This window comes from Mya arenaria, chromosome 12, assembly GCF_026914265.1.
Source record: "Mya arenaria isolate MELC-2E11 chromosome 12, ASM2691426v1".
NCBI lineage: Eukaryota > Metazoa > Mollusca > Bivalvia > Myida > Myidae > Mya > Mya arenaria.
The window spans coordinates 69,069,129-69,081,629 of record NC_069133.1 but is presented as its reverse complement, the minus strand read 5'-3'; the positions used below and the strand labels follow the sequence as shown (position 1 = coordinate 69,081,629).

Here is a 12,501-nt window from a genome sequence, read left to right as displayed (position 1 = left end):
TAAATTTTGAGTCTTGTTACATCATGATTTTGATATTCCATGAACAAATGGTGATATGTTCAGATGAGAAATTCTGTCTTTAATTCCAGCAAAAATATTTTCACCATCAAGTGATAATGAACATTGAAGTCAACTAGTGTCGTCATCCTTTAAGATACAATTAATGCATCACATTTTTTTTCCACAGCATTGAGAAACAACTTTCACATTTAAGTTGCTTGAAAGCAAAAACTTGGCAAGCTCTTGTTGTTTTGAGCATTCGAAGAAGGCATTTTGGAATTACAGCCCCAAATATAAAAATGGTAGAAAACCACAGTTGTGTTTTATTATTTACATTATCATAGACAGTACAATAAGACTATTACAGAGACTACTTGACATTCATTTTGTATGAACCTTCTTGACATCATTGGTAACATCAGTATTATGCCCTGATAAACCTTATATCTTATATCCAATAGTATACAACATTACAATTATCAGCATTTTTTTTTTACAAAGGTATGTTGTTGATAACCTTAATACTCAACTGCAGAAGATTTTAATTATGATGAATAATTATTCACAATGGAAATATAAAGATTGGCACTTGTTCGTGTGTTCATGCTGTATTAACTCAGGTCACATCAGCATTTTCCCAAGAAGTACTGGCTAATCTGAGAAACAAAAGTATGATACCATTTACCTTTATGGCGTTGATTTTCTTGTAACTGGGACCAGTCTTTCTGCTCAACCTTGCTGGCATTTTGAAACTGGCTAACTTTATCCATATTTAGCAGTTATCATTCAATATATACTAATCTAAACATTAAAGCCTATTCAAGTATGATTTCATTATTTTGTCTTCTCCATTGTTTTGGCATTGACTTTTCCCTTCGGTATCGCAATCATAAATATGAATAAAAGTAAAAATAATAAAAATTGTACATATTTTATTGCAAATATACAAATAAAATACAAAATATCTCAATAAGAAAACAAGACTAGATAACAACTCTGATCAACATAACTTTCAATGTTGTCAACCATAGATTGTGGAATAACAAAACATAGTCACATACTCTGAATGGAAAGTAATTGCTACTGCATATCACTTTGAGGGCCATTTCAATGAAGGATTTTATTTGTGACTTCAACAATCTTAAATCTCTATACTGGTATATGTCACAAATGGTAACATATTTATTATTTTTGTTTCCTCATCTTTGTGTTCATTTAAAATAGTGGCTAAAGTTCCAGTCACTCAAATATTTAGCACAATTATAAAACTATAACACTATACGACTAAAATCAACTAAGATCTTTATTGGCCGACATAACTGCCAAAAACAGAAATGAGTCTGACAGTAACTATGACAACAGCAAACAATATGACATCATGGTGTCTTGTTACTAAAAACAGAACTGAGATTCCGTGGTTTAATGTGTAGTTTTAAAGATCATGGGTACTTTTCTTTTAATCTATAGTAATTAACATTTCAGTACCATGGTATAGTGTAAAACATATCTGATATCATGCTAAAAACTGGCACAATGAGACCCATTGCTCTTTGTCACAGTCCACATAGAAAGCAGCCATGCATCAGAAACATTCTCAGATGAACCTTGTAGATTTCTAATTTCCTTGCACCTCTGAGTACATTTATTCATTATGATCAAATTAATAGAAATTGAAAACAAGTATTAATAATTATTGACAGTGAAAATTTTACTTCCATCAAGATCAAAATCTTTCTTCAATGACCATTCTGCTGCAAATTAAATTTGATCAAAGTACTGGTGACCATCACTAGATGTGAGGAAGGCCCAACATGTTGCTTGTATCTCGGTTACTATGGTGATTTTCTAGGCACATCTGGTTGCCATGGTACCCTGTGCATTCAGCCGTGTCCATTCCGCACGTTCTCCCTCGGTGGAATCTGGGCGCGCGTCACTTTGAAAGCTTGCACTAGCTCCTGCATGAATTATGTAACTATGAATTCAACAGAGTATTATAACAGCCTGAGACTTGTGGAAGTTATTGAAATGGATACAGTTTTTTTCTTGATAACAACAAGGACAACGGCAGCAAAGCTATCATAATAACTCTCTTGACTCTAAACAATTTCTTTACTTTTTATCTTTGAAAAACAGACAAGCATACAAGTTGAGATTCAACCAAATTTGGCCTGTCTAATAAAAGAACATAGACAAACCATTGTAATATTGATAAATTCTGTAATCTTATAATAAATTAAAATGAAATTTGCATTTAATTTAAACAGGACAACACAATAGTGGTTGGCAATACCAAGTTATTAAGTGAATATCTTTTCAAAGTCTTTAGTTTTTGGCAAACACAGTTTAAGCTCATTGCCAATTAAACCTGAATTCAATGAATGTAGATTGTGGTAATTTTGTGATATCATTTTTTAGTTTTGGCCAATTTCACTATAAATTTTGTGAAACCATTACGTCCAAATAGATGCATAATGTTTTTAAATTCCTGACCAGATCAATTTGCAAATTGCAAATATTAAAATCTCTTGAAATTTCAGCCATCTACAGAAGGATCACATACCTCCCATTCCCCGGGGGTTATGGAAATGATGGCCTGTATTCTCCGCTGGTCTTTACCGTCACGACTTGCTTGCTTCTTGCGCTCACTGTCCATTGGCCCTGAAAGTTGATACAAACATACACAAGTATATGTCACTCTAGCCGTGTAGGTGGTATAACTGAATGCGAAATAGTTGAAATACTAAATTGTGATATTTTTAAAAGTTGCAAATGAGCTATATTTTTAAACCACTCACTGACCATATGGTGAAGCTATATTTTCACACCACTCACTAGTCATTTGAATATGAAGCTATAATTATTACTACACCACTCACTTATCATGGGAATCTGAAGCTCCTCATCTAGATACATCTCCGCCCAGCCATCCTGAAAAAAAACACATACATGTATAAAACTATGATAAGTTTTGTTGTAATCAGGCATTGTTGTTGTTTTACTTGAGTACTTGATTAAACAATTACTATTTAAATCCTAATAAAAATACTCACACTTAATATATAACATTTAATTATATGACACCATGACCTACCTTAATAAGAAAAGACAAGTGAAAGATGTTCTCCACCGTGTGTCCGAAGGAATCTGGGTTGAGCACAAACTCAAAATATGAGATTCCTGAAATAAAAAGGTCCTGTCTGTAGCATCAAACACATAAAGACACAGTGCACTTTTTCGACATCGGCTACATATACTGTACATGTGGCCACAACTTTTACCAAGTTGGACTTTTTTCCTTAAAGATTCATTACAAACAATTCACATTCCAATTGGGAAATTTATGCATTTTTTGCATTGCGAATATAGCCTATAACAGCTATTAAAATAACTATTCAACAAGCCGGGCTTACGTCTGTGTTTCCTGTAGTGAGCCCGGAGAATTTTGTGTACCCGTTCCACCTCCTCCGTAGTTGCCTCACCCTCATCCATACCCTCAAAAGTTTTTAACTGCACAAAAATAACACAAGATTTTCCATTGGTTTAGGTGCATTTTGATCCCAGCAAAAAAATAAACAATGACAAGTGTAATCACATATGAATGCCTGTGTTAAGATTCTTCACAAAATAACATACAAACTTCAAGGTTGACTTAAACTTACCATTTAAATGTTAAGACAAAGTGCCACTTATATAGGACAATGATTGAACCTTCAATCATTGTCCAAACTGTATAAAACATCATACTGAGTTGTTTCTGTTTAAAGAAATAAAGACTGTTCAAGAAATTGGGGACAGAGTGTGTTAAATTTCACAAAAAAATACTGGGGCAATTGATAAAAGTCTTCTCCTCTGATTTTTTTTCAAAAACCTCTTACTAATTCCCCAAATTGTTCTCCCTAAATGAAGAATAGGGTAACTTAAGTCAGAAAAAAGAAGACCCAAAGACTTACCTGGTTTGGCACTGTTTCCTTGGTAGCGAGACTTTCCTTCTCCCTGGGTGCTCGCTGTTGTCTCTCTTTTACTGGCTTTGGTCCACGCTCAAAAGATCCCAACCTGAAATCCACAATTCAAACTTCAGTCAGGATTTATGGTCGGAGTCTTGTTTCTTTGGTAGAAACCAGTACTTGTGTCCTCTTTAAGAGGCCAAGTGAATGTGTGCCTGGTGGGGCTTTAGCCCATAACATCAATGGTGGATCCAGGCATATGCCACTGGTTTACTATCACTCTCTCGCATGTGTAGTTTGTTTATGGCAAGAACTTACTCTGTTCCAAGAAATAACCTTTTCAACCTTTGCACAGTAAGCAGATGCCAATGTTAACGTGCTTTTATAAGTTGATCAAGGGGTTTAATGTATCAAATGCCTTAAGGCTGGCGAGGATGAGTGAGGTCTAATAAGAGTGAGAGTGATATAGGTGTCCACCTCTCACCTAAGAGGTTGTGGGTTTGATGGCAATAAAACGTTATTGATTTTCAACAGATTTTGATAAATGTCCAACATCACAGCTTTCTGCATTACAATTCCATTGATGATGGCACATGCCTATCACTTGTGCTCAAAATATCTCTGACAACAGTTTCTGCTTCTATAAACATTGAAGCTAAATTGTGATAAGTAAAGTTAAAACAAATGAATTTACAAATTACAAAGCTCAGACCTTGGTACCTCCTACAGGACTCAATATTCCGTCCTATCTCAAATTTTAACAAGCATAGCGGAGCAAGCAACAAAATGATCATGACGACTGTTTTTTTAGTCAAGAAAGGATATTATTCAGCAAACATTAAAGCCAGAGTTTCATGTCTTGCTAAAAAATGTGTGTATAGCTATATTGATAACATATACCAAGTTTTATTCCATTTTAAATGGCTTTTATTTATGGCCAATGTCAAAGTTTTTGAAAGCCAGTGCCGCAGTCACCAAAGCTAGCACAATACCTTGACATTTTTTTCTTTAATCCCCCCCTAACTAGCAAGCAGTACCTACACGAATTGAAAGGGAGGTGAACGTCTAAAGAATGGTTGAGTGGCCCGCCCGAGACTTGCCCAGCCCTGGGCAGATATCCTAGCTTCTACACCCTGCCCCGCTGATGTGCCTCCCACAAACGCAATCTGTAAAACAATAATAACAATCAGTACATAAGTCCCATCACTGAATAAGGCCTTCCATTTAAAATAATATATCATCGATAGAAGTTTTTATTATATTCTTTAATATTCTATCCCTCCAAAAGAACTATTAAAGTGCATTTATGTCTCATTTTTTTATATTCATACATTGTGCAGTGCTTCAGGAATAAACGTATGTTTCCTTCCAATGCAAAGCTACACCTATTATATTCTTTGGACTGATTACAATGGCCATAATGTAAAGTTAATGTTAGAAGGTAATAAAACCTTAAACAATGTACTTAAATGTTGCTTATGAACCCTGTAATGGCATGAATTCTGTAAAGAACTAAAATGTCATTAGAACCTAAAGGTATGAACTCTGTTCTGTACTTAAATATTGTGTAAACACAATGGTTTGAACGCTAGTTTTAAATTCTTAACAAGATGACTACTGATTAAAAGATTATAGGTCTTTTACCAGTTTCTGTGCAAATTCTGTAGGCTGGAACCTGACAAACTCTGTATGCAGGGCCTGTGCCTTCATGCGCCCAATGTTGGCAATGAGATGCATGGCCTGGGAGTCCAGGGCTGCCTCCCGCGCTCTCTCAACTACAGTAGAGGGTAAACATTGATCAAATATGTATCATACACATATAAGTATAAGAAATTTACTGTCAAAATCCATCCCAATGGGTAGGAAAGCTCTCCATGACCATAAAATAATTTTAAAATCCCTGCGCATAAACAAGTTACAGCCCGGACACAACCGTCTATTCTATATGTGCATATATGCAGCAGTCTATTAAGGATAAACCTCTAAGTGAGACATTGGGAAAATTGTTCAGAACTCTGCGTTTTAGTTTACGATGTTAAGGTCATCTTTTTAAAACTTTACTGGTCTCATATTTATATGGATATACTGGTGATTTCCAGCATTTCTAACAAGATTTTGTTTCAGCTGTATTAGTTTTATTTAAATATATTAGTACATCATCAAACATATTATTTTGACATAAACTATAATCTTAATGGAATGGGTTTTGTGCTCATTTAATACACAAATGAACAGTGAAAGAACTTTTGGTGTACATCGCAATTGGGTCTGAAATAATTATAATTTAAAGGCTGAAGGCTTATACAGTTAAGCACTGTACAATGCTAAAGGAAGTACAGCTGAACAGGCTTGTAACAGTGGTATTTCTATAGGCCCAGATGAGGTTTTTACTTGAGCCATCTTGCTAGTGTATTGGAGACGCCCATATCATTATTAATGAAATAAGTTGCCCATTTTTAACTTCAAAACGATCAATTAATATCATTTCATGGAGCTTATCGTGGTTAATGGTGAAAAGGATATTTGCTAAAATTACAATTTTGTATCTTTATGAAAGTCAGTTCTTACCTCTCTTGAAGTTCTCATCCACCTCCCTGAGTCTTTCTTGGAGCTCCTCGGACTGTGGGTTGACAAGGTCATCCCTGTGCACTGAATAGAAAAATGGGGCAGTTTAAAGCATTATTTTAACTAACAAGAGCACCGAGAAGCAAATGTCAATACTTGTCTGTTGTGGGGTTTATTTCAGACAAAAATGGAGGCTATGAGCAAAACATTTACTATAGCCAGAGTTATGGGCTTGCTATACATGTGTAGATTGTCCCTGGTAACATGAGTACCAAGTTCCATTTTAATCAGACTGTTTTTGAGTTGCGACCAAGGTTAAACAAAACTGCACTATGACAACACAGATGACAACACAGATGACAACAAACTAAGGATGTTTATAGAAACTGAAAAAACTTGAAGTGAGATGTCCACGTGAGTCTCTTAAGTTCTGAGCAGTTCAATAATTGAATTAAAAATGAAATACATAATTCATGCTTATGAACCCATGAATGTATTACCATGCATGTACCGATAGGTCAGGGCTAGTTTGTATTACTTGTGTTTATTCATTATTGTCAACGAAGGTCCTACAATGTGCACAATCTGAGAGTCGACACCAAATTCATTGCTGTATTGCAATTTCCCAGACCAAATAACCATGCACCACTGGCACATCTTATATAGAGCTGAAGTCTTTTTTAATATATAAGTACATTTTATGTCTTTGTTTGGTCAGTTAAAATACTATTTGAATTTCATTGTTGACATCCCTAGTGTTGTTGTTACCCCTCCTATCACCATTGCTTCAGTACACTCAATAGAGTAAGACCCACTTTGCCTCGCTCACTCACTGAGGGATAAAGCCGATGTTTGCATTCGGAATGTCTGATATTATTGATTGTATGACCTCGTGGCGGAACACTGTCTGATGAAGTGCTACTGTTGAGATAAGCAAGAAGTAATTCTTTCTTGTTCAGAAGTTATTTGATTTATCCTTATGTTCATTGCATGTTGCAGAAGTTATTTTACGGCTTTGTATTTGTGTGTGTGTAAACACCAAGTAAATATTGTCTTGTCTTGTAAATAATAATCATTGATATATTGCCTCTGTTTAAACGCATCATTAGATAGCTGACATTTTGGCACAATTCTAAACGATGAACTATTGTGTGTGATAAATAGCATATAATAATTATATATGTGTCATTGGTAGTTAAGGTGTTTTGGAAAATTTGCCACAAAAAAAATAAAATAGTAAAAATAATGTTCTGAAATGCATATGTAAAAATGACTGTATTCTTGTGGCAAGCTAAATTCATGAAAAATGTAACATTTTGAAGTTTTAAAGTTTGATAAATCTTTTCTTGGAAGTCAGGGATGTGATTGACCTGGCAGCTGGAGGGCTGAAACCATTTCAGCCATGGGTTCTTGGGGCACTTTTGGGGTCAAAAGCACACTGCCGTAGAAGAAAAACTGGCTTTTAGAAGCTCTTTTAAGGGCTCTTCTGACTTTAAATTTGAAGCAAACTGGGATATCAACTCTAACAACCAAAAGCACACTAGTATCTTTTTTAATCAGCTTTTTTTTTTTGGGGGGGGGGGGGTCCCTGGGGCCATTAGATCCACGGAATTCCGCAGATAAATCACATCCCTGGAAGTGGAAACGGCAGTGGTAAAACAATAACAGCAATTTACTGGAACCATCATATTTTTAAATCAATTGACATACTTATTCAAACAAAATTATCTTTAATGGAGATTCTTATCGAGTTTCCATGGCGTTTGTATTGCAGAGTTAACCCTCTGAAGAAAGACTTTGAAAATCTAATTTGAATTTGTCGACTGATCAGCTTCTGAGAGTCTCAACTCCAAACCCAACGAAAGTGGACAAACAAGCAAAAAGTAAGTAGGAAAGCAAAAATCCTTGGAGGGAAACTGAAAGTGGGCGTTACGTGACGAGTGTACTGTACCCCTACCATCCCTGTTGATTACAATCTCATTAATGTTGATACCTCTTCCAATCATTGTTTACACTCCTGCAATCGTTGTTACTTGTCTATCATCAATGTTTCACTAAAAATTGCAATTGTTTACATCTCGTCCACAATACATATCCCTTCCACCATCTTTGTTTAGAATCCTGCTGCCAATGTGACACCATTGATTACCCCCATATCGCAGATATTATCCTTGCCACTGTCATTGTTTACAACCATGCGCAGTGTTGGTAAGAACGCCGTAATAGTGTCCTAGCAGTCGTGTGTTTCAGCCCCACACTGGGCACACTTTTCCTCCCTTTACTGCTGTAAGAAGTACACAGCAAGATTGCATTGATAAGCCTTAAAGGTTAATGGGGGGATGAGTTTAGTGTGTGTGGGTTAATGTGTAACTAGCCTCCAATTAGCTTAGTTGGTAAGAGCTCCGTGCAAGTGTTCTGGCTGTCATGGGTTCGAGCCCCACCCCACGAGCACTATTCCTACAGTTGTTAGCCATGTCATTGCTGTTGCTTCCACACCCGTCACTGTAACTGCCCCACCCTTCATCATTGTTTCAGGTTTTTACCATTCCCACTGCCACGATTTCTGCTACACTTCTCATTATTACAACTGCTGTCAAGGTAAAATATCCCTCTGATCATCTTATTTTCAAAATGCGTCGACCATACCGTTTTACACACAACTGGTGTTCAAGTCTCCCATCGCCTTGCCTTCTTTATTTCATTTTCCGTCACCATTAACTACCCCTACTCTCATGGTTATTTTAACCTACTGGTGTTCATAAGTACTGGTATCCTTTTTCAAGGAGGAGGACGTAATTTCGATTTTCAAAACTAAAATAAAAAGTCAACTTACCAGGCAAAAGTTGGTCCCAAAATCAGTATTTTTCATTCCAAATACGCCATTTTGTGTGCCATGAAACATTTTTCTCACTTAATGTTTACATGAAACGAAATTACGTCCTCCCCCTTGTTTTAATATCTTTTGTGTAATAATGTTTTGAAATTGTTATGCAATTAAAATTTAAATATTCTTTCTGAAGTTCCTCATTACACACTAGTCCATATAAACAGCCCCTTCAGAGTCTTTGACGATTTTTAATTTGGCGACTCTACGCGTCCATAACCCACTTGTTGTTTTCCTAGCCAAGAATGACAGATCCCAGCACTAATTATATTGAGCAGAAAGATGCACTAATTATATTGAGCAGAAAGATAACGAGCACCTGCTAGATGCTTTCAAAATGGCGATGCTTTATTGACAGAAGTCGATCTAAATTAAACTAGTTATTTGTTGTTTCATAAAACACTAGTCCACCTAAATGGCCGTCAACGAGTCTTATGACGATTTTCTTTATTATGGCAGACTCGTGACGTCCACCATCCCAGCAAAGAGTAGCGAACAGTCCTTGCGCAGAGAATCCTAGCGGCCACAATTTTGAAATTATCTCTGTTAAAAAATTCAAATTTCTACGAAAATATCATTGCCTACTATTAAACATACATTTATATTAGTCATTATGCCCAAAAACATGTTCAGATATCATAAATCACTTACATCGATTGGTTATCAAGTATACCAATATCTGTAAATCTTGGACAAATCTAACAGGTTGTTAGTTCTGGCTTCCATAACTTTAATGTTGATATTTATTTTTTTGATGTTTACAACACATTAAAGTTATGGCGTAACCCCCATAGTAAAGTCAACCAGAATCAATTGAGTGTGATGATGCAATGCAATCACATGACCATGATGACGTCGATGGATTCTATTTATAGTATCAGATTCACATTGTTCATTTAGTTGAATCCAATTGCAGTAAGGCTGAAAATACCTTTTGATAAGTAAAAACAATTGATTTATTCCAAATTTGTTATTAGTTATTTACTAATTATTCAAACTGGATTTATTAAAATGATAAATTAACTATCTATAAAGCGTTTTTTGGTTTTGAAAATGTGTTTGTGAACTACATTTTACTTCATTTACCTGAGGATATAGTTATTTTGTCTGTACAATGCATACAAGTGAAATAACAGCATGACATAAAAATGTCACGAATTCTGTTAGGGTTTGGATACGGCGTTCTCTTCAACTAACACGTCCAAAAAGGTAATATATAAGGTATTCGCTGAAGTTCTTAAGCTATCAGGTTGTATGATTTATGTGAAATAACGAATCTAATGACAAATTCAATCCAGCAGACAGTTTAGATCACTTTCGGGTATATATTGAACAATTTTGTCATTATTATTTCAACATCGATGCATAATATTACTTTATATTCTTTCACCCGGTGTTTAATGGTAGAGAGTTGTAGCGTTACAGGGATACATAAGAAATGTCAAAATAATAAAAAGTATCCCTGATCGCTCATTATTGTAGCTACATAAAACACTTCAGTGTATTAAGTAAAAGGTATGGGCTAAATAATTGTTAAGTATTGTGGAGTAATAGTTAAAAAATATATTTTGCATTGGTACTGCTCAGTTGACTTGTGGACTTTAGGGAACAAAATGAATATCCAAATGTTAAAAAATCCCTAAACGTGCATTATTGCTGCTATTAAATCACTAGTCTAAAATAATAGACGTGTTATACGGGATTCTTCCAATCCCTAACGTCTAAACGGGAATGTGCAAAAAACGGGGGTGTTTTAAAAATATTGAAATTGTTTTAAGTGAAGTATTTTATGGTTGAAATTGATCATAAAGAGTTATATTCATATTTTGCCATGTAAGTGAAATGTTATTTTGCACTAAACAAGCATTTAATCCATTAAAACAAGTTGTTTACCTTTCCAATAAAACGAAAGTTGACTGACACAGATAACAATTATGCGAAGGGGAACGACTCGATACAATCGTAATAACTCGGCCTCCTCCGACAAAGCTTCGAGATAGACCTCGTTATACAATCGTAACAACTCGGCCATGGCCGAAATGTTCCGAGCGATTTAAAACTGTGCCCTGAAGCCTTGCAGGTGCCCTTCATGTATATATCGTTATGTTTTGACAGAATGAAATGAAGAAAAGCCGTCAAATTCATAATTATAAGTTGGATAAAAAAATAATTGTGTACGGAACTAATATAAAATAACATTATCTGGTAATATTTCTTGTCTTTATGATATTTTATAGACGCTATATGCTTTAACCCGGAATCCTGATCGGAACAACTACCCACTTTTGATACTAAACAATTTGTACGTGAAGGATTTGCCATATCAAAAATCTAAAAAAAAATCCGTCAACGTACAATTATTTGGACTATTAAATCACACACTAATCTACAAAATTAATGGTACAAACACCTTTATATGTTGAAAAAATAACACGGAGTAACTAGGCACGTGAAATACACACGAATGTGCACTGAATACCTTAAATGGCATATATACGGGAAAACCATTCCCCAATATGTGCTCTCTGAAAACCACTATCCGAAAGTACTTGTCCAGAATACCACTCCATTTTTCAACTTTTTTTTAGATAAACCCAACAATCACATCACAAATTCAGCATATGTGATGAAAATCTATACCTTGAAGGTCAGTGATTATGTTCCGATAGTGCAGTCGCGTTGCTCTCCGTTCCGGATTATCCTTGTTAAAATCCTCTTCTTCCGCCATTTCTGTTCGGTTCCGAAATTTCTTTTATGTGTAAAAATTACTTAATGGCCATTTCCCGTACCGACTGTGACGTAAAACCCGGTATCAACATAATCCGGTACCATAAATTGTGATACTGGCTCTACCCAATGTCGATACCGGGTAACATAAAGAATTTATTGTGGCATACATTTACTACAATAAAAGTTATCGAGCCAAGTATGGAAATCATCCTGATATATTCTCCTGATCCATGGTAAGCTAACGATGATGATGATTTACTTTGATTTGATTTGTCATATCTCAATGTATGTATTTATCATAAATGTCTGACGTGTGTGCAGTATCAGAAATACCTAAATTAAAGGTGTTATGAAGCCCCTTTATGACACATTGCGCAC

At 35.3% G+C, this 12,501-nt stretch overlaps 1 protein-coding gene across 1 annotated transcript; it reads right to left on the bottom strand.

Moving 5' to 3' along the window:
- Positions 1-915: 915 nt before the first annotated feature.
- Positions 916-12,172, bottom strand: LOC128211884 (EP300-interacting inhibitor of differentiation 3-like). Its single transcript, XM_052916994.1, has 10 exons — positions 12,034-12,172; positions 6,513-6,593; positions 5,589-5,719; positions 4,986-5,110; positions 3,951-4,053; positions 3,411-3,507; positions 3,092-3,177; positions 2,877-2,928; positions 2,561-2,658; positions 916-1,955 (listed from the first exon to the last, which is right to left on the bottom strand). Exons 1-10 carry the CDS (start codon positions 12,119-12,121, stop codon positions 1,881-1,883), a joined length of 936 nt encoding a protein of 311 aa, XP_052772954.1. The 5' UTR covers positions 12,122-12,172; the 3' UTR covers positions 916-1,880.
- Positions 12,173-12,501: the final 329 nt, after the last annotated feature.

Excerpts from the sequence above, each read along its gene's own strand:
- LOC128211884 (XM_052916994.1), bottom strand. The coding sequence starts at position 12,121 with ATGGCGGAAGAAGAGGATTTTAACAAGGATAATCCGGAACGGAGAGCA. Across the intron at positions 5,720-6,512 it reads GGATGAGAACTTCAAGAGAG|TTGAGAGAGCGCGGGAGGCA; the intron begins GTAAGAACTGAC and ends CCTCTACTGTAG. Across the intron at positions 2,929-3,091 it reads ACTTGTCTTTTCTTATTAAG|GATGGCTGGGCGGAGATGTA; the intron begins GTAGGTCATGGT and ends GTTTTTTTTCAG.